At 49.8% G+C, this 27,368-nt stretch overlaps 1 protein-coding gene across 18 annotated transcripts in view; it reads right to left on the bottom strand.

The window, feature by feature from the left end:
* Positions 1-27,368, bottom strand: part of AGAP1 (ArfGAP with GTPase domain, ankyrin repeat and PH domain 1) — a 541,118-nt gene that overhangs the window by 181,346 nt on the left and 332,404 nt on the right. For 16 of the 18 annotated variants that reach the window (XM_053215993.1, XM_053215994.1, XM_053215995.1 and 13 more), the window contains 2 exons: positions 24,470-24,574; positions 2,541-2,709 (listed from right to left, as the gene is read on the bottom strand). In XM_053215993.1, coding sequence (XP_053071968.1) covers positions 2,541-2,709; positions 24,470-24,574 — 274 coding nt within the window. The remainder of the gene's footprint in view (positions 1-2,540; positions 2,710-24,469; positions 24,575-27,368) is intronic. The other 2 variants (XR_008295656.1, XM_053216000.1) reach the window with 1 other exon arrangement.

The following is a 27,368-nucleotide window of genomic DNA, read 5'->3' as shown; positions in this document are numbered from 1 at the left end:
ACTGTGATCCTGCAGATGTCACACCCCCATTTCCTCGTCCCCACTTGTGATGCAAAGGAGAGGAAAAACCAAGCAGGCTCCCTTTAAGAAAGCTTAATTTAGCGGGGCGCCTGGGTGGCTCAGTCCGTTAAGTGTCCGACTCTTGATTTTGGCTCAGGTCATGATCTCGTGGTTTGTGAGTCTGAGCCTCACTTCGGGCTCTGTGCTGACTGTGGAGGCTGCTTGGGATTCTCTCTCCCCCTATCTCTGTCCTCCCTGACTCATGTGCTTTTCTCCCCTTCCTGCTCTAGACAAATAAATAAACATTAAGAAAATTAAAAAAAAAAAAAAAAAAAAAAAGAGGAATTAACTTGGCTTAGGGCTGAAAGAATGCGCTGTAACCAACTGGGCTTGTGAGCGTGGGAAAAGGGGTTTCGGCATTTCCCCGCGTCCTCCCGTCCACCCAAGGCAGGGGCGTTAAAAAGAAATGGGGGCACTGAAAAACACTCCTTTAACCCAGGCCCAGGCCATACATAACCTACTGCATGGGACAGGACATGGTTAAGTGGCATTCTGTACTTTCTGTTTACCAAATGTCACATTTTTCCTTAGGAAAATGAGCAGTGGCACCATGGGATGCAAGTCTCAAGATTAAGGAATTTAAACAGCAAACCTTACGTATCCACAACTTCTCCACCTCGGAGGCTCCTCTCCCACCCTAATGCCTGGCAAATTCCCTTCCTTTGTTTACACTCAGCACAGGTGGTGCCCCAGCCCTGAGGCCTTGCCCCGTCTCCTAGGGTAGCGCTGAACACATCACCCCTGGGCCTGCAGGCCCCGTACGTACTCCTGCCGTGGCCTGCTATGTGGCACTGCGTTTACTTGTCTGCTCGTCTGTCTTCCCCACCAGAGGGTGAGATTCTGGAGAGTAGAGATGACGTCTTAACCTTCTGCGTCCCCAGGGCCCAGGACCAGGCCTGGCATACGTCAGAAATGCCATACACGTTTGTTGACTTGAAGAAATAAACGCGTGGATCTGACACGATGGCTTACAAGGGGAAGTGGAAAATTAGCTGGTTTGAAGAGGCCCGCCTCTTGCAGAAGTTCTGCGGATCAGGGACCCTGTATCCACAGCACACACCATTCCTGGCACAGAACAGGTGGTCAGTAAATATGTCTTGAGTAAATTAATAAATACAAAGTGGTGAAGACGTTAGCTTTTCATTCAATACTGAATTTTTGTTTTCCCTTGGGTGGTTCTTTTCTCTCTTCTAATCCCAGCATTAGCACACCACCCTGAAGAGGGAAACTTCATATATGTCTCGGAAGGAAGGTCAGCAGGTCCTGAGAGACCTTGTCACCACTCTGGAATGAACTGATGTCTCCTTTGATGGCAAGCCCAGCCCAGTTTTGTTTTGATTGGTGATAACGGCTGCTGCTTGTATCGTACTTTATGAGTTTCCCAAAACTGTCGTATGTGTTATCTTACCTGCCATCACATCTCTGTGAGGTAGGCAGGCCAGGCAAGATCGACTTGATGTGGTGGTAAAACCTGGCTGAGTGAGCTGTCCAACACCACTTGGCATCCTGAAGTAAAGCCCAAGCTATGGCCCCGAATTCTGGCCCCTTTCTCCTACCCTGCTTTCACCAACCAATGCCATATTTATGCCACAGAACCGTGGGGTTAGCATCATCCCTCTTTAAAAGCACTTAACATCTCAGAAAGGGGAAAATGCAGCATTTTTAAGAAGCAAAGACATATGCTGGAAAGTGCCGCATAACCATAATTTATTTTGAGAAGACTGGATGTAGGTTAGAGAGGAGAAAGGGACTTTTTGCTGGGGAAAACAAATCCATGTGTTGAAGCGTGTCAGAAGGAGGACTCCAGCCTTTTCTCTGATAATAATCACCAGAAGGTTAAAGCCGGGGGCAAGTCATTTGCAAAGATTCTTAAACAAAAGCAACCCATGACATTTTGAATGGCTTGCAATTGCACACAAAGGCCAGGAATCTCTAAACACGTCTAAATTTGAGAAAACACGCTCTCTGATCCCGAATTAAAAAGCAAATGCTCCTTTAAAAGAGAACAGGAAAAATTACAGTTGTGTTAAAGAATGACCCGACAGTTACCATACGAAACCGCGAGAACGGAAATCTTAGATAGGTCCAACAGTTTCCTTGAAATCTTGCTCCAAATAGCTCTCCTTCTTTTATCCACTTGGGTTGCCACAAATGAATACCAACCCTTGATATCTGCACGATTAATTTACGTATTTTACAAGGCCCCCGAATCCTCGATCATATGTGAGCCTCGACTTTCAACTACACAACTAGGGGAGGACCTTGTGGTTTGGTCTGGGCGGCCATGACTCAAAATGGCACCAGGTGCTGGCTGGCAGTCACAGAACCACCCACAGAAGCGAAGAGGTTTCTAAGCCTTAACGTACAATGTTAATGGTTAAAATCTCACTTGACCGCAAGGGCTCCACACTCTCCTGCAACCAGCGACATCTACTGCCGTCGTCACGCTGGATTCTTCAGCACGTCCGCTGCGAGCTTACCTGAATTTGGGGAGATGTGTAAACTGCTCATGTCCTTGGACAGGCCATTGGTTTTAGGGCTGGAGATGGGCGCACAGGCCGACGTGGCTCGGGGTGGCCTCTTCCCTGGGACTTTCACAGTGGTTCTCAGAAGATCAATCTCTTTACCATGAACATTCTGCATGTAATCCTGTTCAAAATGTTAAACATCCAAGAGATATTAAAAAGAAGACCTTTCACAATCTAGGACACAAGGTTCTATCAGATACCACGAGTTGTAATCCTATGACCCTTCCACTGTGGCAAGCACTTTAAAAATAATGAGGTTTTGATCTGTCTACTATGGTGGCATCATCGTTATATTGAAACCACAGTCTCTTTGTCCTGAACTAACCCAGGTCCCTCAAATCCAAGCAGACACAGGAAATGCTTCCATCAGGGGGATTAGAAACCAGCTGGAGAAAACAAGTGTCCACGTGAAATCGTATTTTATAAACTGCTGCTTATAGAAGGTGCACTAGGACCCTGGGGTCTTCCTGTAAGTTTCAGGTAAAGTTCCAGGGAGTAGGGAGCTATTTTATAACAACTGTTCTGCCTTGGGTGGCAACACCACGAAGCCTCTAGATAAGAATGAAGCGGTCTGTTGGGAACTCAGGTAAGAAACTCCTGAAATAAAAGGCCAAGCATTTTACTAATAAGGACCAGGAAAATGTCTGAGGGCGTCGGTGGTACGGTGTTGAGAAAACGTGGAGCTCGCGGATGGGTGTGTAATGTCCGGATGTGATGTGGAAGAAGAAAGAACGTTCTTTGGTGCTCAAACATTGTGTTTCTCCGAGCGGCTCACCGTGCCCAGAGAAAGCATCTTTGTGTTCTCTTCATGCTGGAGGTGGATGACCCAGTTAACAGGGAGCCACAGGGATGTCTAGGTAGACAGGGATGGTCTCTGTGGGGGTCGCTGGACAATTCCGTGCAGAGTAAAACATTATCTAAGAGTTGGTTGTCGGGTGGGGGGAGAGGAGAAGCAGCTGAGAGTCAGGGTGAGGGGCCGACTGGGGAGTTAGGAATTACTGACCCTTCAAAATGCATTTTTTTTGGCAAAGTGCCCCCTGGCCAAACATGTAGACATGTTAAATCGAGCTCACGCATTAAGAAAGGGCATATTCTAAAACATTCTTGGGCAAATAGCACGTCAAGTGTTTTAAGGCTAAGCATGAAATGCAACAAACGCATTCCTTCCTTGGCAGACTCTTGGTAGAATTCCTTTCAGAATATAAAGGGGAAAAGCCAATAAATCTGTAGTTAGGATGAACAATGAAGTTCTTGTCAATGTAATTTCAGAAGAACCGCCAAATAAACCAGGGTGTGGGCCGCCAGGGACCCAGGGAGGCTGGAAAAGTGAGTTGTAATTGCTAACCTGTAGGGTCAAGTGACGCAGAGAGAACCAGATAAAGTCCTAGAAGCACAGCACAAGGGACAGAGACCCAGGCTGTGGGATGAGGAAAGTCAGCCAAAGTCTATCAAGGGAGGCAAAGGGGGCCTGGAGAGCAGCAGGGAAGCCGAGGCAAGGATCCCCCGCTTCTGGAAAGCAGGCTGCGGAGCCTTTAAGTTCACGTGCCAGCAGGTGAAGGGGCTGAGAAGCAGTCACTGGGTCATCAAACAGCAGGACGGTTGCGGACAGAAGCAACGACACAAAAAAGGAACCAGAAGCACAAGATTCCAACACAGGGGAAGGAACCCACACGCGGCTCCTCAGGACAGACAGCACGAGAAGAGGCATCGTCCCTCCGCAGTCTGCTGGAGGGAGGGTCGGCCTCGAGTGTTAAAAGCAGAGACCTCACCCCACAACACAAGCACTTACGGGGCACCTGGGTGGCTTAGTCGGTTCAGTATCTGACTCCTGACTTCGGCTCAGGTCATGATCTCATGGTTCGTGAGATCGAGCCCCACGTCGGGCTCCGTGCTAGCAGCACAGGGTCTGCTTGGGATTCTCTCTCTCTGCTCCTCCCCTGCGCTCTCTCAATCTCTCTCTCAAAGTAAATAAATAAACTTAGAAAAAAGGTAGGGAGGAGGGGCACCTGGGTGGCTCAGTTGGTTGAGTGTCCGACTTTGGCTCAGGTCATGCTCTCACGGTTTGTGGGTTCAAGCCCCACACTGGGCTTGCTGGTGTCAGTCCACCAGCATGGAGCCCGCTTCAGATCCTCTGTCCCCCCTCTCTGCTGCTCGCTCACTTGCACTCTCTCAAAAATAAACATTAAAATAAGACAAAATAAACAAAAATCCCTATTCTGCCACGCTTTAAAAAAAAATGAGAATTGTTTAAAAAAAAAAGAGAGAGAGAGAGAGAGAGAGAGAGAGCACTTAGAGGGGGGCACGCGGGAGCCGACCCAGACTCAGGAAAGAGGGCGTGGGAATTCTCAGCAGAGGAGGAAGGGCAGGAAGAAAAAGCCCAGAATGGGAAGGCCTGGCCACGGTGGGGGGGGGGGGGGGGGGAGACGTTCTGATGGAGCAAACACAGAACTCTAGAAGGTTTGAAAAGCACCAACCCAGAAGGAAAAGATGCCACAGGGTCCCTAATGACTTCCTAAGGATACAACTCAAACGGCCAGCTCTTGGTGGCAAACACACCCTCACAAGGCCAAGCAAGGCCAGAGCCAGGAGGAATCTGGGACTGAAGACGGCCAGAGAAAGGATCGGAGGTGCACCAAAGTGGGGCAGATACAGACCAGCTCTTCAGAGGCAGTGGGGAGGCTGGGCCTTCATCAGCACTTATAAAACCAACCGTCCGGAGAGCGGCAGTGGCATCCACAAGCCTCCCGTGAGCCATGGAGGCCAGGAGCAGAGGTCCCGAGGCATGCTGACCCCGCAGGACGCGCTGCCTGGAGTCAGTCTCCGCCGTCGCCGCAAGACTGAAGACTCCACGTGGAAGTCAAGACGCTTGGGCAACACCCCAGAATATAATGAACCGTGAAAGAGCTGTGGTTTTGGAAGGATATGGACCAAAGACAGAAAGACGGTGGTTACGAAATCAGAGTAAAGGAGCAAACAGACCCAGACGGGAAGGAATACGGGAAGACTCATGACTGAGCTCACGGTTCTGGGGATGTGAACAAAAAGCACCAAGGAAGCCATCCTTGCTTAGTGGAGGGCAAAGTGTCAAGGTCATTAAAGAAAAAACAAAGGTCGTTCTTAGACATCTTCAACGTACTTCCATTAATATCCAAAGAAAATGGGCAAACCCAAGCTTCAGAACCAAAGTCAAGGCTTGTACAGAATGACTTCATTCTCCCACACTTGCTCTTTCAAAAATATCAACTTGCTATAACTTTCTTCTTTAATGCCAATTCTTAACAAATTAAAATACAATAACAGGAGTGTAATTGAGCATTTATTGCTTATGGGCTCTAAAATGAGGCTAATCAGATAGTGACTAAGCCTCAGCATGGGCTCTTTTAATAGGCATGTTTTAACATACAATAACCAGGATATTTTATTTAAAATTATTATAGAAATGTACCAAGAGTCTGCTCTTTGGATGTGAACGCGGCAAGGGAACACATTTATCTTTGGCTCAGCATGGGCCAGGGAATCTGTTTCCTCGCTTGAGTTAGGCGTCGAAACTTCAGAGGAACTAGATCTAAAAAAAAAAAAAAAAAAAAAAAACCCCAGAATATGAACTTGGCGATTCTTGCGTTGCAAGCCACTGTGGTTTTTTTTTTTTTTTTTTTTTACACAGACCTTACAAGATGCATTTCCTAATCCACGAAAAGCCCTTGGAGGTGGTGCTTCAGAAACAGTGGAAGGCAAGGAGGCCTGAGTATGTGGCTTCTGGGTTCCCCCAAGAGAAACGATGCTGAGTTTCCCGTGTTTGAAAGAATCCATCCCTTTTCATGTCTCCCCAGCTTGGCAGTTGAGGAATTAAAGCCAGAACCGGTATACGACCGTGGCCTCCTCAGAAGCGGGACTTGCGGCCTGCGGGGCCCGAGGGAGGGACCTCGCCGGGTAAAATAAAGCCAGCAAGCTTGATTTTGATATGCAAATGCTACAGATACTACCCTTCTTGTGCTCCTCGTAGAAAATGCTGATCGATGATAAAAGGGGGAAAAACCCTTTAACGAGGCATGAGGGTAATTCAAAGCCAAGTACTTTTAAACAGCACGTAACAAGTCCCCGGGGCCCACTCAAGAGCCAGGCCCCTCTGAGGCGCCATCTCCCGCCCCACAACAGCTTGAAAAAGTAGTAATTGCCAACCTATTTGCATTTTTCTTCTCAAGTTGTCCGCGCTCTTGTCGCGAGGATTCTTTTTTCCAAGCAGGCGCGGGAGCACAGGGACCCGTTCCTGAACGTGTGGATAGCCTTGGTGACTGTGCGCCGGGTCCCCCCGCAACCCGGCTCCCACACCTTTGCCAACCCTTGTTTTTTACCTCTCGCTCCTAATTATGTTGCATCTATTGCCGTACACTTAATTAGCTGCATTAATGTGATTTCTTTTCACATAGTCAAGCAATTAAGAGCTATGATTGAGTTTCATTCAATTAGCCTCAACAAACATGCTAATTGATGTCCCAGATGCAAATGAGGTGCAATGAGAGAAACCTGCGAGCGACTGCTTTCAGCCTGCTGACGGAAGCACAGCTTAACACGGCTCCCACCTTCTGGGGGGCCGCCTTCAGGGAGGGCCGCGGAGTCATTAGCGCCGCGGTGCCTCCGATCGCTCCCGGTACCCGGTACGCAGGATTCATTTGATCTGCCGCCATACGATCCTGTCCTGAAAGCTCACAGCTACGCGTTACCAGGACCTGGAGGTCATCAGCTCGGTGATGCTGTGCTCCTGCAAGGAGAGTAAACCCTCACCCAAACGCCACGAGAGGCTGCTAGAATGATCCAGGGGTTCTCCCCAAAACTGCACGGGGCGGGGAAGAAGGTGCGTCTTGTCTTGGTGACCTCAGAGCCCTCTGCGTGCACGACGGCCCCACGGTTCTCAGCAAATGGTGAGTTCATCTTACTCAGCTCTGGGGCATCTGGCACTCGAAGTTAAGCTCAAAATACAGCAATCCATCAAGAGTCCCTAAAAATACCCTTACTGTATTGATTCTCCCTGCCTCCCATCCCGACGTCACCTTTGGCTGTCTGCTGAAAGATGGGTTTGCCCTGTGTGTTCACGGGGGTACCAAAAGCAGTTAACAAGATCTGAAAGCTAACCCAAAATGCAGAAACGGTATGATTGGCATCTCAGAATGAGAGCATCTGAATAAAAACCCATGGCTTTGAAACCGTACTCTCTTTGCAGAGATGATGCAATCGACACCACTCTGCTTTTACACACTGGGTTGTTTTTGTTTTTGTTTTTTTAAAGTATGGAGACTCCTCATTTCCATAATTAAGTGATGCAAAAAGAATCACAGAAATTTTTGTTCCAATTAGGTTTTCCCAATAAGTTCTGGTTTCTAACTACACACAAATGCTCAGAGATTTAATATTTTATGTTAACATGTAATACTTTCTCTAGGGTAAATAATTGTTAGGACAGACCGATGACTGGCCACGGTCATTGGATCGGATTTTTCCTCTCTGGATAAGCTAGCTTGTTAGTCCTCAAAGCGTGGTCCCTGATACCCGATCAAGGGGTTCACAGGTTCAGTACTGTTTTCAAAACGTTCCAAGGCACTTTTTGCCTCTTTCACTGTGTTGGAATTTGCTTTAATGGTGGCTAAAAGTGCTGGCCCAGAGCACAAACCAAGGCTGGGGCACCAAATTGTATTAGTCCCTGTTGCTGTTATAAGATTCATTGCCATGCTCTCTGAATAAAAACAAAAAAAAGTTGCACTTAAGAATGCTCTTAATAAACCAACCAACCAACCCCCAAAAAACAAGAAGCAAAAAAACCAAACCAACCAAAAAGCTACAGATTCATCAATATTTCAACCCTGAGTACACACATGTCTTTTTAATTTTCTGCGTAAGGACACGGTAAGTACCTATGAGTGTCTGTGCCACACACACAAGCTGGACAGTGTCCTGCAGAAATGCACTTCTGCGATTGCTTGGAGTTGGCAAGCTGAACTGGCCAGTTTTTTGGCTGGGACACACTTTTACTTGCAAGAATGACCATGTCACACATGAACCAGGCTTATTCGGTCTTGGGTCTTTGGCAGGCATTTTCTTGAAAATGAACAATGCAAGAAAAATAGCACACAGCATCCGCATCCAGCGTATAGAATATAATTTGAGCTTCCAGTGAGCATGAGAACCTTGGAGACTTGTATCTCTCACCATGTGCCTGACACTTTCCAAATACTTAAGGCCTTTGCTGGTAAGATGGGCAGTGATATAAATGAATGCAGCTTCTGGATATCATCTGATGAAAAGTGTCACCATTTGGAAAGCTGCATGCCTCAGTTAAACAATATTTTTGAAATGACACATGCACGGTGTCACATGTGAGGCTGAATGAATTTTAAGGGAGCAGAGAGGAAAGATTTAGTGGTAACTGTTTAGATTCTGTGCTGCGTTCCTAAGTTTTGACAAACTGTCACGTTGCATTTTGGTGTAGTGACCAAACAGAACACCCACAATGATCAGAAATGTCTACTGGAATACTCTTCCCTTTTCCAGCAAAATGTCTGTACCAGGTGAGGGTCCTTACGCACCAAAACGACATAACATAGCGAACTGATGGCAGATGACGGTATGACAACCCAGCTCTCTCTTATTAAGCCAGACATCAATGAGTTTCGGGAAGAAAACAATCTTCTCTTGTCAAGATTTTCTTTCATTTTGGAAAAGGCGTGTTTCATAAAAATGTGATTTATGTAATCATATTACAAAAGGGCAATTTATTATTATTTTTTTAAATGTTCCTTTATTTTTGAGAGAGAGAGGCAGAGAGACAGGGAGACCGAGAACCCCAAGCAGGCTCTGCCTGCCAGTGCAGAGCCCATTGTGGGGCTTGAACTCAAGAACCACGAGATCATGGCCTGAGCTGAAATCAAGAGTCAGATGCTTAACTGACTGAGCCATCCAGGCGCTCCAGGTGGTTTATGATTTTAAATGAGTTATGTGAATATTTACAAATTTCCTTAGTTTTGACTTGTAATGTGCTAAGTATCAATTAGATACAACCTAAAGCACTTTTGGATTCCTCAGTTATTTTTTAAGAAGGCAAAGGGGTCCTGAGGCCACAAGGCTCAAGAACCACTCGTCCAGTTCAATGTTTGCAAAATGGCCAACGGCTACGCACACGTGACTTTATGCGCACAACATAGATCTACACAGAGACATTAGAGATGTTCCTCAGGTTGTTTGTCTTTTCCTGGAGGAAAGGATTGACTCATTCTCCTGATTTTCACTGCACTTCATGAATGTCCAGGTTCAAAGAGGAACTGTAGTTTGTATAAGTTCTATTTTTAAAAATCCTTACTTCTGCGCTCAAAAAAAAAAGTATGTAAGAGAGCCCATTGTTAGATGCACTGCTATTCCCAACTCCATTTAATACTCTTTTCAAAGGAAACTAATCTATAAAGACACACATAATACCTTCCATTCAAAGAGACTAAGCAAATGTTCAAGTCCAACATTTCTGTATAATAAACAATAGCCTCATCTATAGTCATGGGCACAGAGGAAACCGACACCCTAAAAATACTATGGAAATATCGTAAAACTATGAGAAATCTTCTGGCCGTGTCCTTTCAGATCACATAACTCAAAGAAGACAATTTCTCCTTCTCTCCAAAGGACCAGTCACAATAGCGAGGTAGGAGGCAGCTTCAAAGCGAAACACCCTATGAGCAATGATTTTTGTTTCCCCAGACAGCCAACAGAATTGCAGGGTTTCGCTTTCGGAACTGCCTTTGTGAAGACCACTCGACCAAAGCTTGTGAGCGCACGTCAACGTGACGTGTGGCCACCACAGGAAGAAGGTACCTGGTGAAGTGGATGTCTACCGGTGACGGAGACGAAAGCCCACGGTTATGACATCCAATTCTTTAGTTAATAAAGGCTTTACAGGGCCAGGGAGTCACATAAGACCGGGTAGGAAGGAAGGCTGGTGAAACATCATGAGGGATCAGGGCCAGGTAGTGACATAAGACTGGGTAGAAGGGCAGGCTGGTGAAGCATCATGGGGCATCGGTGGCGGTGCACTTTGCGCACCATGGACAGCTCCAAACATGCCAAGGGCCCACCTCTCCAGTCTGGTGGCTAGCCTCCAACACGTGTGGGCTAAAGTCCAACGTTAGCCCAGGGGGCTGGGTTATTTTAATAGAAATCAAAACAGCAGAAAACTCTAAATTGAATAATGAATATACCTTTTGCTCCCTGATTGTATCTGTCTTGATTGACCTAGTCGATTGAGCTTTCCACTGCAAGAAAGATTTTCCTCATTTTAGGTTAAATTGAATATTACCCAGTTGTAACCCATGCGTGCTCAAACCCAGCCCGTACAAAATGAATGTGTCGGTATGGAAATGGCTTCCTGTCTTCCCAGTCACTGTAGGCCTCTTCGAAAGGCAAGCATGAGTGAAATTTCATGACGATGAACTCGAAGGAGCTAGCGCCTTTCCTTGGCTATATGAGTACTTTAATAATTAATTATGGCTTGAAACAACTGGACCGGCAGTTAGATCTGGGAAGTTTAGAATGAGATAGGAATGCTCGTCATAACGGTATCAGATCTGAAGCTCTTTAAGATTCCAGATTTCTCACGATGAATTTGCCAGAATACTCAGCTCTTAAAGAAGCAGATTTTTAAGGACATGGTCTGTCCTCGGGGGGCGGGGGGCACTAATGATCGCTATGCTTTTTCTTCTACCAGTTGACCCAAAGTAGGACAGAAATCTCCCATATCCGTTGTTGCCCACCACAAAATTTAAGGACTTTTTTTTTTTGATTTTTAAAAATTTATTCATACTTAAGAGACAGAGCAAGCAGGGGAGGGGCACAGAGAGAGGAAGACACAGAATCCGAAGCAGGCTCCAGGCTCTGAGCCGTCAGCACAGAGCCCGACGTGGGGCTCGAACCCATGAACCGTTGAGATCATGACCTGAGCTGAAGTCGGACGCTTAATCGACTGAGCCCCCCAGGTGCCCCAGGACTTCTTCTAGCTTTGAAACATTCACCACACCCGTACGGAAGTCTCATCGCTTCTTTCCTCCTGATGCCTTGCTTTAACAGGAGTTCATCCATTTCCCTGATGTTACTGCTGCCATGGTGGTTTACAGTGATTCGATCAGATTCATCTCCAATGAGGAGCAGTCAGTTCATTGACTCTTGAGACATTCTGATTTCCTAAACTAAACACGTCTGCCGAGGACAAAGTCAGCCTCCTTCTGGCCAGAGGATGGCCTTGGGGACCAAGCCCAGGATCCAACCTTGGAGTTGTGTCCTCAGACCTGCTACTTAATCATGCTTGGTCCCCATTTCCACATCTTTAAAAATAGGGGGATGAACAGTTCTTACCTCATGTGCGAGGATCACCTGAAATAATGTGCGAAGTGTCTGCGAGAGGGTCAAAGCCCTCAGCGAATGACGGCTCTGCCTACTGTGTCCTGTAAATAATTCTGGAATATTTGCCCTCTGATTTTATGTGAGCATTTCCTGAGTCAAAGGTGTTGTTCCAGGGGCGCCTGGGTGGCTCAGTCGGTTGAGCGTCCGACTATGGCTCAGGTCATGATCTCACAGTTTGTGGGTTCGAACCCCACGTCGGGCTCTGTGCTGACAGCTCAGAGCCTGGAGCCTGTTCCGGATTCCGTCTCCCTTTCTCTCTGCCCCTCTCCCCTGCTCACACACTCTCTCTCTCTCTCTCTCTCAAAAAATAAACATTAAAAATTTTTTTTTTTAAAAAGGTGTTGTTCCCACTTCGGGTAGCAATTCTGACATAAGAAGTCATTGGGGGTGACCCTCAAAGTGACTTTTCACTTCCCAGCATAGGAAAAAAAAATAATTGGCCTCTGCAAACGCAAGACGGTTTCTACTTTCTCTTCTTTTTCTCCCCACCCTTCTTCCTTCCTTCTTTTCTTTTTCTTTCCTTCTTTCTTTTTTTTTTTTGGTGGGGGAGGCTTGTATACGGTAGCAGACATTTTTATTGCAAAATGCCGTCTGGAAAAGATGCAAAACAAAATTGCCTAAAATGCAAGGGAGAAAAATCCGGGGGAAGACAAAAGGCCCCCTTCCCCTTGCTTATTGAGTTCAAAGGCATAACATGCAGCGCCCTGCAGCAAATGGGAAGCTACACTAATTTTAAAGCCATAAAACGCTATCAAGTGCCCTGCGGGGCAGGACTACACTGAAGCTAGTGCCACCTAAATAAGATACGGTTCATTTACTCCGCAGCTTAGCCTAATGTAATCATCAGCGGATTTTAGCCTAGAGTTGTAACAGGCAAACAGCCGACGCCGCGGAGGTAGCACTCCCAGCCATTGAGGGGGCCGCGGCTAGATTGCTGTTGATTAGAAAATTTTTCAGTTTTGACAAGCACTTAATGAACATAAATCGCACCTTGATTGGTTTCCATTTGGGGCCACAGGCACACCTGAGAAGCGGCGGGCCTCCACCTCCACCCCTCTCCTCCTTGCAAGACCTTAGCGACAAGCCGGCAATTGGGTTACGAGCCGCAGAAGAAAATATTTATAAAATGTAATAATGGGATTCCATTTCTTAGGAGAAGTGAAAGATTTCCTCACTACCCCCCACGTCCGTCCTCTCCCGCAGAGTCCTCGGCTGTGACTTACTGTCAGTTGAAGAAAACCAATGGTTTTGATTTATTTACCTTTTCGCGAGAATTCTGGCTATGGTTAAGAGTACTAAAAAGACCAAAGATGGAAAACAAAACGATACAGATTGGGCTCAAATGATGAAATATCATGCTGTGTATGATAGGACAATGTCCCATCGGCTCTACTAGAAGCTTTCAAGACTCCAATCCACAGGCTACGTTTAAATCTGTGTATTTACAGAAACACACATATACTTTTTTTTTTTTTTTTTTTTTTAAGAAAAGAAGGCAGAAGGATTTTTCAATGTTGAAGAAAATAGGTTAGGTAGGATCTAGGATATTTGGTGGTTTAATTTTTATAGAGAAAGAGGACTTTTTTTTTTTTTGTCTGGTCACGCCCTACACACTGTGTGATCAACACGAGGAACCTGTTCCATAGCGAGCATGCATTTTGGCCATTTTATTTGGAAATCTAAACACTTTGCAAACCCTCAGGGCTCTATAAAATAAATAAGAAACTAGTTAGGCAGAAATAAGACTTTGATAAAGAATCTAACTTTTTTGTTTATATGCAAAAGGTAGGAGTGTAGTCATTTTTTTAAAAAATAAATTTGTTGTTTAAAATAATTTTTTCAGGTTTATATACCTTTGAGAGACAGAGAGAGACAGTGTGAGCCGGGAGGGCCAGAGAGAGAGGGGAGACACAGAATCCAAAGCAGGCTCCAGGCTCCGAGCTGTCAGCACAGAACCTGGCACAGGGCTCAAACTCATGAACTGTGAGATCATGACCTGAGCCGAAGTCGGACGCTTAACCATCTGAGCCATCCAGGCGCCCCTGCAGTCATTCTTTTTAACAAAAGTTGTCGATATTCCCTGAAAATACTCAGAATACCTCGGCAGTATCATTGCACGTGTCTGAAAGCACTGCCACCTGGGAAAAACAGTTCCTCACCCCATCTGAAACTGATGGGTGAATGCCAGGGATTGTTCCCAGGTCATCGGAGGCACAGAGGGGACCGCGTCCCCAACGCTCAGAGGGCTCCTGACAAACCCATATGACTAGGGCCGGGCTGCTGCTTTCATACCCCAGGGACCCCTCCCCAGTTCACTCTGTTCAGGACCGCACCCAGCATATTCCACCGCAGGCCCTGGAGAAGGCTGGACGTCTACAAAATTCAGTCATCCTCTATAGTTTTTGCGTGTTGTGGTTCAGACAACGAAACCTCAAGAGGCACTCGCACACCCACGTGCACAGCAGCACTATTCACAACGGCCCGGAGGAGGGAGACACCCAAACATCCCTCCACAGATGAACGGATAAAACGAAATGTTCTCTGTACACAGAAGAGAATATTATTCAGCCTTAGGAAGGAGGGAAGCCCTGGCCCCTGCTCCTTCAAGGATTTTATGCTAATGAAAATGCGTCAGTCACAGAACGACAAATACCGTGCGATTCCACGCACGCGAGGTAACCAAAGAGTAGAACGAATTCACAGAGACCGACAGTAAACGGGGGTGCGGGGAGAGAAACGGGGATTTGGCGTGAAAAGCACACGGGCTCAGGTGCTGCAAGATGAAGAGGTTCTGGAGACTGGCTGCACAAGGAGGATACACTGAACGCTGAACTACACGCTGGAAACTGGTGGAGATGGTAAATTTCATGCGAGGTGTATTTTACAATTAAAAAACAAGACACGACAAAAACCTTAAGCTCTTCTGCCACCGTGGGGACCTTTTCTTCTATTTGCAGCAGCTGGAGGCTGGATACGGCTGTGCCTTATTTCTGTGGCTTGAAAGCATCAGGCGGCGGCTTCCTCTGCTTCTGATTCCAGGAACCGCAGGCCCGCAGGTGTGAGGACAGCCCAGGCGTGTGGCCACTCGTGCCGCCTTCTTCGTTCGACAAGACAGCGCCGATGTGAAGGAGATGCAGGCAACAGGACCCCAGAGGTCTCTGCTCCAAGGGGCTCCCAGTCTTGTGGGAGAATCGGGCAGCGAGATGAGCCAAGAGAACAGAGAAACGACGGAACACAGCAAGGGGAGGGCACGCACAGCAGGTGCGCCCCAACACGCCCGGTGGAGAGAACTCCAGAGAAGTGACTTTCAAGTCTGGACCGATGAGCAGAGTTTGTCTGGCAAAGGGGAGGGGCAGGAACGGGCATTTCTGGCACAAGCGGCTGTATTTGTTAGGGTCGGGAGGCCAGAGAACACGGCAGGGGGGACCAGGCGAGGCCTGGGGAGGTCTCAATAAGGGGTGAGGCCTGCATCCTAAGCACAGTGGGGATCTTCTCCACCATGGAAACACTTAACAGAATCAAGTAGAGGGAAGGAAGTAACAGTATGATGAAAAGCACAAGGTGATGTGGACAAAATCACAGGGAAAACTGCCCTTCCCTGCGTAGCTGACAGTGGCGGAGTTCTGGAAACCCGGGTGGGCAGGACACCACGCTGGCCAAATGGAGCAGACACGCAGGTCTGAAAGTCTGGGAGACGTGGGGTTTCGGAAACCACCTGTCAGCGGGACTGCAGGCAGAGGTCCTCCCAGGTGAGTTCCCAGGGAGCAGGGAAGGCAGAGATCCATGTGATGGTGGAGTAACCAGAGTCCTGGACCTCGAATGAGGGGCCTGGGGGTTCCCAAAGAGGGCCGCCAAGTCCTGGTGCTCCTCGGGGCTACATCCAGGCCATCGCGGTGTGGAAATCACAAGTGCGGGTTCCACCTGTGCATCAGAAGGAATCCGCACAGGAAACTGAAGGAACCCCTCAAGGAAGGGAGGAAATCAAGGAAGGAAGGGAGGAAATCAAGGAAGGAAGGAAGGAAATCAAGGAAGGAAGGAATTTTAAGATGAATGGAGGTAATGGTGTTCTGAAGGCCAGAGACCCATCGTATCATGACTTCTTTCTCTACGTAAAACAAATTCAAACGAAGTTCTGTGTGTACAAGTATGGCCTGTGTTCTTAAGTGACTATGTGTGGTGGGTTTTTTAATGTTTACTTTTGAGAGAGCGAGAGAGAGAGAGAGAGAGAGAGAGAGAGGCGAGAGAGAGAATCCCAAGCAGGCTCTGCATTGTCAGCACAGAGCCCTACGCAGGGCTCAAACCCACAAACCGTGAGATCATGACCTGAGCCTAAGTTGGACGCTCAACTGAGCCACCCGGGCGCCCCCGCAGATGTATGCTAATTTACTTTCCCGTCAACTGTCTGTCCTAAGCTGCCTGAAAGCCTTTCTTGGAAAGAGGCAAAGCATTAAGTGCGATTTGAAGCGAACAAAACCTATACATGGAACTCCTCGAGGTGACGTTCCCACCTCGGGCTTGGAGGGCCAGGTCTGCCCGTGAAACCACTCACATAGGACAACCCGACAGTGGTTATTCCCGGGGGAGGCAGAGAACACTCCCAACTTCTACCTTACCCTCAACAAAGCCGCACCGTATCCCCCTAGGGGGTATCCCTTTACCCTCATCACAACAAACTTGGGGTTTTTCTGCTTCCCCAGGGCTGACTCCAGCCACTCTAGAAACTTCCACCCAGTTTGCAAACCCATCGCCGTTTGCTGGCGGTCAGACCAGAACAGAAAGGCTCACCTGCAGCCAGAATTCCAGATCGCTGCTCCTCAGTAACTACCTATTCTCCTAATCCACTTTAAAATGGCCTGTTTGGGGGAGGGGGGATTCCAGCACTGGTTAAAGATTTCATGGCTTTTGTATATAATCCCGAGAGTGTGTGTCCCCCTGCCCCCACCTGCCCTAAGCTAATCTACACCCAGGGAGGTACGGCTGTGCAACCCGGTTCATCTTCTCCGCCCCAGTCTCGCTGTGATTTTCAAAGCAGAGCCACGATCGTCACCCGTGAGGCTCTCAGCCCAGGCCGTATAGGAGCAAAGACATCGCAGGGGTCACGTGACTTGACTCTATGCCACCCACACTAGCCCTGGGCCGACAGTGGGGAGCAGGGCACAGTCCTTGCCTTCAATTAGACTAGGCTAGACAGGGGCAGTTCAGATGCTGGAAGACACCAGAACAGCTGGTCTGCCGGGCAATCAGGGAGGACTTCTTGTGGAGGAAGGGCAGGAAGGCCCCCCCCCCTCCCCCCCGACCCCGCAGGATGGACAGCACACTGGAACCAGAAGAAGCCAGGCTGGAAGAGCACACACAGACCGGAAGACAGCTTGCGGCACTGCGGCTTTTTATAAAGGGGAAGCAAGACCAAGTAGCTGTTCGTCACAGAAGGAATCACGCTTCGTGGAGTCGCGTGTCACGGGCGGGGCGCGTCTGGCGCTGCTGTTCTCGGGAAAGGACGGGGGACACTGTCCTCAAGATCATCAGTCATCCTATCGCTCAAGACGTTGCGCATCTAGAAATTTGGGCTTTGAACTGATCTGCCTCACCATCTGGATTCAGGCTAGTCTGACTTCTGCAATGTCTTGGGGAAGCCAATGAAGAGTTTCTCCTGACCGTGACTCAGTGTTCACAGCCTTGGGAAATCTGAGGTCTACCTGAGCAGCTGTGCAAAGCTAGCTGAAGGGGCTGATCACAGATTCGTAGCGATTCCTCAGTGCTCCAGGAAAATGTCCTTCTTCGATGTGAAGGTTGTGTGTATCTTAAATGGTGATCACCAGCAGTGGGCACAGGCAAGAGCTGCTGTTCTCACAACGTAAATATCTTCCTTTTTCTCTCGTGTTATTTCTTTTGAGATAAATACCCACTTAGGAAATCACCCCGGATCTTTTCGTCTCTTTTGCATCAGCCAAGAGGTGGATTTTCCACCTGATCAGAACCTGAAGATGTGCGGAAATCAGCATTCTGATGATAACCCAAGAGTCCAAGTCTGACTCTCCCCAACACGGAAAAAACAAACAAACGTCAACAGCATTCAGAATCAGAGGTGTTGCGCAGCGGGAGGGCCTAAGCCGCTCAGGGGGCGGTGTTGCCGTGAGAAGGGCAAGTCCAGTTCTGTGCGTCAGGGAGAGCGGACAGAAACACGGCTGCTTCCAACTCGGGCCCCGTGCAGAGTGAGAAAGGAATCCCAGGAGAAGGTTCTCCAAAGTGTGAGCAATTTGAGCCCATGTCAGCCAGGAGGGCTCCTCCAGCCACCCCGTGCCTTCAGAGGAAGCCCGGGCAGCCTTCCCGGGCGGGGCCCCATGAAGTCCTTGGCCTGACCGCGTGGCCACGAGCTCACTCTTCGGAATCCCGGCGCGTGCACCTCTGTCAGCCGTGCCCTCGACGGCTGCTCTCTCGACACGGAAGATGAATAGGCAGCGATGCTGAGATGTGGAGCCCCGAGGTCTGAGTTCTATCTCATTATCCCCTCCGTTTTTCTATCAAGGTGCTCCCTAAGGCTCCTATTTAAGTCCACACAACAGGCCGCCCTTCGCCCAGCCTGACCGTGATCCGGCCAAGTGTCACACACCAGACACACGCACCCTATCTCCCCCGAGAAAGTTAGGCAGGGAGGGCTTTTTAAAGGTTTGGAGGTGTACCGATTTTCAGAGACCTGAAAACACCGACCACCGAGCAGCCTGAGAAGCCTGCCCCCGCACAGTTTAATCTTACGAGTTCGGGGCTGTCTGCAGAGTGCCCAGTGGAGGTGGAGGGGGAGCTAAGGTGGTCAGTTCCGCAGGGAGGGTGGCCACTAGTCCCAGGGGGCCTGGACCTCCGCCAGGTCTCAGCAGGGACAGTCCTGCGGCCTGGGCTAACCTGTGCGGCTGATCACCCCGAGGGAGCATCCACAAACCCAGAGCAGCGTCATTATTTTGGTTGAGCTTTCCGCCTGTTATCTACACCGAGCTGTAGGTTTCGTTTAACGACAGGCAGCATCTTGAGAAGGATGAATCAAGTGAACTGGGTTTTCCTGGGCCCCGGGCTTCACACCTGCCCACGTGACTCCCTGATCTCACTCAGCAGCTCCGCCCTCGGGAGTCCAGCTGACTCCATCGGCCTCAGTTTGCTGAGGTTTGGCGGGGGGGGGGGGGGGGGGGGGAGGGGGTGCCTCTGGAATCGGAAGTGACCTTGGAAGACACTGTCACCCAACTTTCCACCCAGGGGATTCTTCTTCCAGATTTCCAGGGTGGACACCGGCCGGCCGGGTCCTCGATGTCCACGGTAACAGGCACGGCCCGGAAGGAATGCCGAAGAACACGGACGTGGGCTCAGAAGGTCCGGGGGCAGGTTCCAACCTGTGCAGAGGCGGGTGGCCCAGGCCCACCGTCGAGCAGCTGTGGCCACGCTCAGGCGTGGAGCCGTCGCTCCGCACCTGCGGCCGTCCCCACGCTGGCCAGAGCGCCTCCTCGGCTAGCTGGCCCCCGTCACCGCACCTGTGACGGCTGAGGGCAGCCGGTGCGGGAACCACCCGTCCTGAGGAACAGCCGAGACTCCCGGTCACTCCCGTCGCCTGTGCCGCACCTCCCACGGCTCCCCGTGACGCAGGCGGTGTAGGGACCCATGGGCGGGAGGCAGTCCAGCTGACGGCTCCTGAGCCTCTGGGGACGAGCCCGAACAGGAGAGGAGGTGTGGCAGCGGGTGAGGTGGGTCCACACTTCACAGAGTGCAGAGCGAGCAAGTCCGGGGCCTGGAGATACTGCTGCGGTCGACTTCCGGGACACTTTCTCAGTCTGGGTTGGGTCAGTCCTTTCCCTGTTTGCGCCTGATCTCCAGAGCGACCGTCGCCTCCTACGGTCTGGCCACGCACACGCAACTCCACCCTCTGCTTCTGGACAAGAGGGTCTCTTGTTCAAGGTTCCCAAGGGCAGGAAACAGGGCCGGGGCGAGAGGCTTCCTCTCAATGACTCCCACCTCCAGCACAGAGAAAGCCCGCGCCATAGGAATGACGGAGTGAGGCCATGCTGTGTGTCAGGGCACCGGGGCTGAGCCTGGGGCTCGGGACGGACAGACCCTTCTAGGGATGATGCCACAACCCTGGGAAGAATGAAGGCCTGGAAGAAGAGCTGACTGGGAAAAGGATGGGAGGGAAGGAAGAGGAATGTGAAGCCTTGAGACCGGTGGGAAATGACACCCTGGGGGCCCCACCCCACAGAGGTCCCTGCTTAATGTCCCTGTGCCTGTAGAACCTGCCCGAGCACCGAGATCGGCAGGCAGTCCTCAGAGACCGGCTTCCAGGAGCTTCCCCAGTAGCTGGCCCGTTCCAGGCACAGGGCGAGCCCGTCGGCCTCACGCCAACCCCACCGAGGGCTGCGGGGCCAGGGGCCCCCAACTCATGACGCGCAGCCCGTGTCCTAAGCCACGGTTTCAAAAAGCTCGTCTTTCCACCGGGATCCCGTAAGCTCGGCCCACAGCTGGGGACCACGCACTGACGGTGTGTTCTGTTGAGGGGCTGCCTTCGTTTTCCACCACACCAGCGTGCACAGGACCCCTCCTTGGGGCTCAAACCCGGGGTTCGTGTCTGATGGACGATCTTCTACGTAAACACTTCCACGGACAGCGGTGTCCTAAGCGGATGGCATCGGCGTCTTTAAGGATCATAACTCACTTCTTCTGGCAGATCTTTTTTTTTTTTTTTTTGAGAGAGGGAGAGAGAGAGAATGAGCAGGGGAGGGGCAGAGGGAAGAGGGAGACACAGAGTCCAGAGCAGGCTCCAGGCTCCAAGCTGTCAGCGCAGAGCCCGACGTGGGGCCCGAACCCACGAACCGCGAGATCACGACCCGAGCGGAGGTCACGAGTCAGGCGCTCAACCAACTGAGCCCCGCAGGGGCTCACAATCTGAACTTCTAATGAAATGATTAGGGCCCTCACCATGCTGACCTACTTCCCTTTGAACTCGATTCGGTCCCTTACTCTGCTCCAATCTTCTCTGGGTGCAAGACCCCCATCGGGCTCCCTGGGTTTACCACGATCACCAAGTTGAAGGTGGCTGCTGCTGGAGTCCGGGTCCAGCCTGAGGGGAGCGTGAGCAGCAGACACGCGCACTGTAAGCACACGTCTGTGCCAGTGACGAGAGCCACAGGGCGACACGTGGGTTGCGAAGGGGCCGCTGTGCGGCCCCGCCCGGTAGCTGTCTGAATTCCCCATGTTTCGTGCATCCTCAAGCCCGGTGCTCTCAAACCCCCACAGCTCACCCCATTATGGAAGCATCACCTCATTAGAATCCCATGCGCAGAAAAACATGCCAGGTTCCTTTTTGGTAAATAAATTACCTAACCATCGAAAGTCAGGGGTACACGCCAGCAGCTGGCCCGGTGACTCCACTGCTGAGAAACACTGAATCTTTTAGAAAACTCTATCTAAATACACCAGATGGTTTAGCCGGGTTCTTTTCCTTTGCTCCCTGGAGAGACGCGGGCTGTAGGCTATGCTATTTCAGCTCAGTGCGGACGCCCTGCTGGGGACCAGTAATAGGGGTGATGGTCAACGGTAATGAAACCCAAAGCCACCAATCTGGGCAGATTTCTCCAATATTTCACCCACTGGCAGCAGACGCATCCTTCGTGGGTTCCAGCCATAGTACAGCCCGGGGGCAACTGAGAAAGCGGGTGTTACAGCGTGATCAGTTTAACTGGTATCACTGCCTTCTAGCACCTTTGGCGTTTCCTACACTAAAATAATGGGGACGTTCTATACGGCCTACAATTTTAAGACTTGATTTTGCGACACACCCTGCGTGCTCCCCAATGTCTTTCGAGAAAAAGTCTGGCCTCTGCCCGTGGGTGTTCCCTTGATGGGTCTTCCCGTCGTGAGCCAAAGAATGCCAGACTCACTCCACCGTGAGGGATCTGCAGCTCTCTAGCAACTTGGAAGAGAACACCTACCCGGAACTCACTTCCTCTCCAAATTTCCAAAGCTTGGTTGTGACAATATCAGAGGAGGGTTACAATGAAGGCCGTGCCCTCTCTCCCTGCTCTAGTAATTCAAGTCCATCCCTTGGTGACCCTGCCCCCTTGGGGGGTGGTGGGGCGTGTGTATTTGCATCAATAATTTCAGTTCCCGGGAGACCGGCATTAATGGAATTGCACTTTAAAATGATTGGCTCTCGCTTGCCATGTAATTATAAAACAAAGCCCTGCTGAGCTCCTCTTCCGTACTCCGACAACATCCACGCATACACACGTATTGAAGAAAGAAAAGGAACTGGCAAACACGGAGGGGCACCACAAGAAGCAGCCCATGTGGGAATATTTTCGAAGACCGAATGGTGATGACATTTACGGAGAGGCTGGGATGGGCAGGGACATACCGTTGTGACACGTTTCCCCCTTGGCAAGAAGGAGCAAACGTCCCTCTGACCAAGCCTGAGCTTGGCTGGCGAGCGTAAGGTGGCCTGAAATGCTCATCGGTCAGACCCCACTTTTTACTGGTCGGTGAGTCTGCGGCAAGAAGGATATTTGGATTACTCTTCTCTCTCTGACTAACATAAAGCAACTGGGGCAACAGTCAGACCTCCTGTGCTCCCTGGCAGGGTCTCCAGAAGAAGGGAGCCAGGTAGAGGGCAGCTCCCCAGCGGATGGGGCCGTGCTGGGGAGAGAGGGGCAGACCCAGCACTATCCTGGTGCTCCCATGCAGGCGGGCAGCGGGCTGCAGGAGACGCGGGAATGGTCACAGGCAGGCCTCCTGGGACTGGCACGAAGTCCCTCTGGTTGGGAGGCCACCCAGAGAAGCAACCTGAATCTATTCCCAAATAAGCCAAAATAAGGCAAGCACAAGGGAATCCCCTCAGTACAATGAAGAACTTATAGCTCTGGAGTCTTTGGAATGGTTAAAGCATGGGAGGCGTCCCCATCAACATCAGAGATAAGTCAGAGATGCCTAACGAAACACCCGTTTTTCAACACGCTCCTGAAAGGTAAAGGCAGAGCTGTGGGACACAAAGGAGAAGAAAGGAATTCACCCCAGGAAGCAAATTAAACAATAAGGATGCCACTCGTTACTTATCCTAGTGGAATATCATAGATACATTGCTGTGAAGGTAAACGTTCACCCGCGTGCAGGGTAAAAGCCCTCTGGTTTCCTGTCAGAGGAGAAAAACTGATAACTCTTTCCAGGAGTCCGGCAACATATGCCCGAAAGCCATGAGCGGGCGAGACTCTTCAACTAAGGACGCCGATTGCTGGGCATCAGGGGGAACACAGGTAAAGGCAAAGAGATGTCAACAGAGGACACTGATTAGAGTTACTCAAAACATTAAAAGTAATTCAAAGTAAACATGCCCGTTTTGGAGACACTGTTAGACTGATGAGGGCACATCCCCACGACGGATGTCACGTAACCGTCAACAATGGTGGCACACGAGTGTATTTGCTGACATGGGGACGTGCACGTGATCTGTCATCATCTAGGAAGGTGGACCCCAGACAGCGAACACAGGGTGACTGCGTGGTTGTGGGAGGAAAAAGCACATACGCATAGAAATGGCTGGGAGTGTATACCCCAAATGCTAGCAGTCATGTTCCCCAGGTGGCCCTCTGGGAATGATTCTAAATCTTCTTCAATGCCCTTATGTCTAACTTCTGGTTCATAACTGTAATTTTTCAATGCAAAGCTTAACACAGTGATATAACCAAATGAGCTATATAGTCTAATCTCCACACTGACCTACCTCAAGACAGATAATCATGCAAGATTCATGGCATGTGTTGTTATAGAAGTATCATTAGCGCCCCATCTTCAGATTTTATCAAAGCTTTCTAAAGCCTTGCACTTTCCCCCCAAAGTGACATTGATTCTGCTTTTTAATCCATCTTCTAGAAATCGCCAACATAGTGCACTTTACATGAACACATGTAGAAAGGGGGCTCTTACCTTACAATATGTGCTCTTGTCTGACAATAAAAACTGAGTCACGAACTGCGCTTAACTTACTGTTTTTCTCAGCTGCTCAGAGCCGATTCCTGGGTTCCAGTGCAATCATTTCCTTTATTCTAGATTTGCAGATATAAGCTCTCTTGTCTCTTTTGCTACCTGCTCTTGTCTTTTTACTTCCATTTAAAATTTCACTTCACCTGTCCCTTTTATTGTAACTCCTCGCAGACTCAGAGAGCCAGAGATCGGCTGTTAGGAAGGGGAAGAGAGAGACATGTGGTCTGATGGAGAGAGCGAGGGGCATTTTATTTATCTCGTGATGGAGTAGGAGACCCAATGCTACTTTAACTTCAAATGGGGGCCAGAGGCCTGACGCTGTGGGGACCCCCAGCCCCCAACACACACACACACACACACACACACACACACACACACACACACACGCCCAGCGTGTGAGCTGAGTTCTGGGCCTGACTGAGCCAAGGGGCCATACTCACATGTAAACTTGGGTGATAGGTCAGCACGCCGTTGTCACACAGGGTGACGTATTTCTTCTTCCACTCCTTGTTCAAAGATTTGCCGCTTCGCTTCAGCAGCATGCCCTGAAGCAAAAGGAGCCAAATATAAATTCACAAAGTCTTGTGTGAGTTTTCTTAAAAAGCAGACAGATAACGTTAACAATCTGAAACATTCATTTCTCTTGTCATCTTAAAATGGAAACTTTACACTTATTTTTCACTTGGCAATTTGGCTTTTCTCCTCTCCTTGACGCACAGGACATATGTTCAACCAGTTTGTGTGTGTGCGTGTAGAACTTCACTTTGGGAATCTCATGAGTGCTGCAGAGGGGACCGTTTGTTCAACAAATACGATACCAACCGCCATGAAGCCACCGTGATGCATGTGCCCCACACCCTTCCCATAACTAAGCGCATTTGGAACTAAAGGTATGTTTTATTTATTTATTCATTTATTTAAAAAATTTTTAAACGGTTTTATTTATTTTTGAGACAGAGACAGAGCATGAACGGGGGAGGGTCAGAGAGAGAGGGAGACACAGAATCTGAAGCAGGCTCCAGGCTCCAAGCTGTCAGCACAGAGCCCGACGTGGGGTTCAAACTCATGGACCGTGAGATCATGACCTGAGCCAAAGTCGGACGCTTAACCGACTGAGCCACTCAGGCGCCCCAAGGTATGTTTTAAAAAAGGAAACCTAAGTTCCTTTTTCTAAAAATAACACATTAACTGAATTCTGAAACTTATGATATCTACAAATAAGCACATCTAAAAAATTTTTTTAATGTTTATTTATCAGAGAGAGAGAGAGAGAGAGAGAGAGAGAGAGAGAGAGAGAGATATCATAAGTGGAGGAGGGGCAGAGAGAGAGGGAGACACAGAATCCAAAGCAGGCTCCAGGCTCTGAGCTGTCAGCACAGAGCCCAACACGGGGCTTGAACCCACGAACGCAAGATCATGACCTGAGCCCAAGTTGGACACTTAACCCACTGAGCCACCCAGGCTCCCCCAAATAAGAACATTTTGTTTTATAGTTTTTCATTTCGGATTTCTAACTTACTAAAAACAAAATTCCACCTGTAAATTTAGTGGCAGGATTTAATAGAACAATCGTGTATAATCAATCTGCCTTTAATGAAATCATGTTAGGGCTTCCTGAAAACCATTAGGAATTTGATGCCCTTGCGCTCTGAAGCATGTTTAACGAAGGCTCCCTGGACGACTGAAGGAGCTCCCTCCTGCTTGAATGCTCAGTTCCCCGCAAACCTCCCACGTCTTCTCTTGGCCTCTCTGGGTTGAAAACTGGTGGCCAGCGCTGAGCTCGGCCTTGACTTTGCGCTTTCCCTCCCTGGTGGGGCTTCACGCCCTCCCGGGTCGGACTATCTCGACTCGAGCTTCTGCATTGGGACCGTTCGGCTCCTGACCTCGTGGAACAAGGAAGACTGGAGAGTCTCCCGGCTTGCTCTTCCTCCCCAAGTCCACTTTGGAACTCACGGGATGGAAACCACGACTGAGAAGGCTCAAGCATGGTGCGAGTTAATTCACCCAGACCAAGGCCCAAGGCCGGATCTCGGTATGAAATGGAGTCTCCTAGAAGCAGACGCCCCTGAGTCTCCTGGGGAACTGGGACCTGCTTCCTCCGGCCTCCTAACTGACGCCGCTATCCCCCCAGAGCCACAGCGCAAGAAAAAATCCAAGAAACTATCACGTAAGCACTTCTAGGCGATAATTAGGTTCGAGCTCCAAATAATTCCTGATACTGTGACAATACTGCTTTGTCTCTGAAATTTCACCACCGTGATGGATGCTGAGCCAGCTGGGGAGTCCGGACACCGGTTAAATGTCGTTTCTGGAGGAAAGTACTCCTAAGGTTGAAGAAACGCACAAGGGAACCTTGCTGGAAGGTCATTTCTTTGCGGGTTCTTCTTATCTGAAGAAAACACAAGGCAAAGCTCAACGTACCTTGATTTCTTAGGCCCTACGAAAAACCAACCTAATCCAAATATGGCACGGGGATCAGCAAACAGAAGCCGGATGCTGGTGACAAACCAGGGCGATTCAGGTCCCACTGCACAGTGAGCACCAGGCAGAGGGCAAGTCACTATTGGTGATTCGAAGGTCAACAAGCCATCACTTAAAATCATTAAATTTCCCTCTCCGGCGGATTTCTCAGATTTTTAAACTTAGCTCAACAGAACTTCACAGAGGCTCTCCTGTGGGCCCACATTTTCCCAATGCCCGTTTGAGATGTAATTCTAATATCAGGCACAGGGGTCACCTCGGTGTCACTGGTAGCTGAGAGGGGTTCTGGGCTTCAGCGAGCTCTGGCCCGCCCCACGCAGACAAAGACAGAGAGGCACCCCGTCCCCGGGGCTCCATGCACACGGACCTCACCGCTCCTGGCCAGCTTGTGGTACTTTCGTGAGCAGATCCTACATGCACGATTATCCTCTCCCCAGTGAGGGCTGTCGGGACTTCCTCCTAAGGGGGTAAAGGGAAATAGTCCAACCAGGAGGTGACGAGAAGAGATGACATCGTCAGGGAACTACCCCAGGTGGACTGATCTTGGGGCTGGGAAAGCTAGAAAACGCACGTCTCGACAATCTTTAATAAATTCTACGGCCCACCTTGCAGGGTAATCCTCTCTGCCTACGGTTCAAGTGCTGCAGGAGTCAGCAGGGCTGAAGAACACCCCGGCGTCCGAGGAGCCGTGCCTCTGTCCTCCGGTCTGGGCCCCAGCTGGGTTCACTGCCCGGCCCCCTGGGATTTCTGTGGCGACAAAGCCGCCCGGCCGCCCCGCTGCCCCCAAGTTAGGGCCCGCCAGCCCTGGACTGTGTGAGCCTCCACGTTTAGCCAGAACACTGGAGGGGCTGGTAGCTG

The sequence above is a fragment of the Acinonyx jubatus genome, chromosome C1 (assembly GCF_027475565.1).
Source record: "Acinonyx jubatus isolate Ajub_Pintada_27869175 chromosome C1, VMU_Ajub_asm_v1.0, whole genome shotgun sequence".
NCBI classification, from domain to species: domain Eukaryota; kingdom Metazoa; phylum Chordata; class Mammalia; order Carnivora; family Felidae; genus Acinonyx; species Acinonyx jubatus.
Note: the sequence above shows the minus strand (reverse complement) of the source record. Positions and strands in the feature narration are given on the sequence as shown.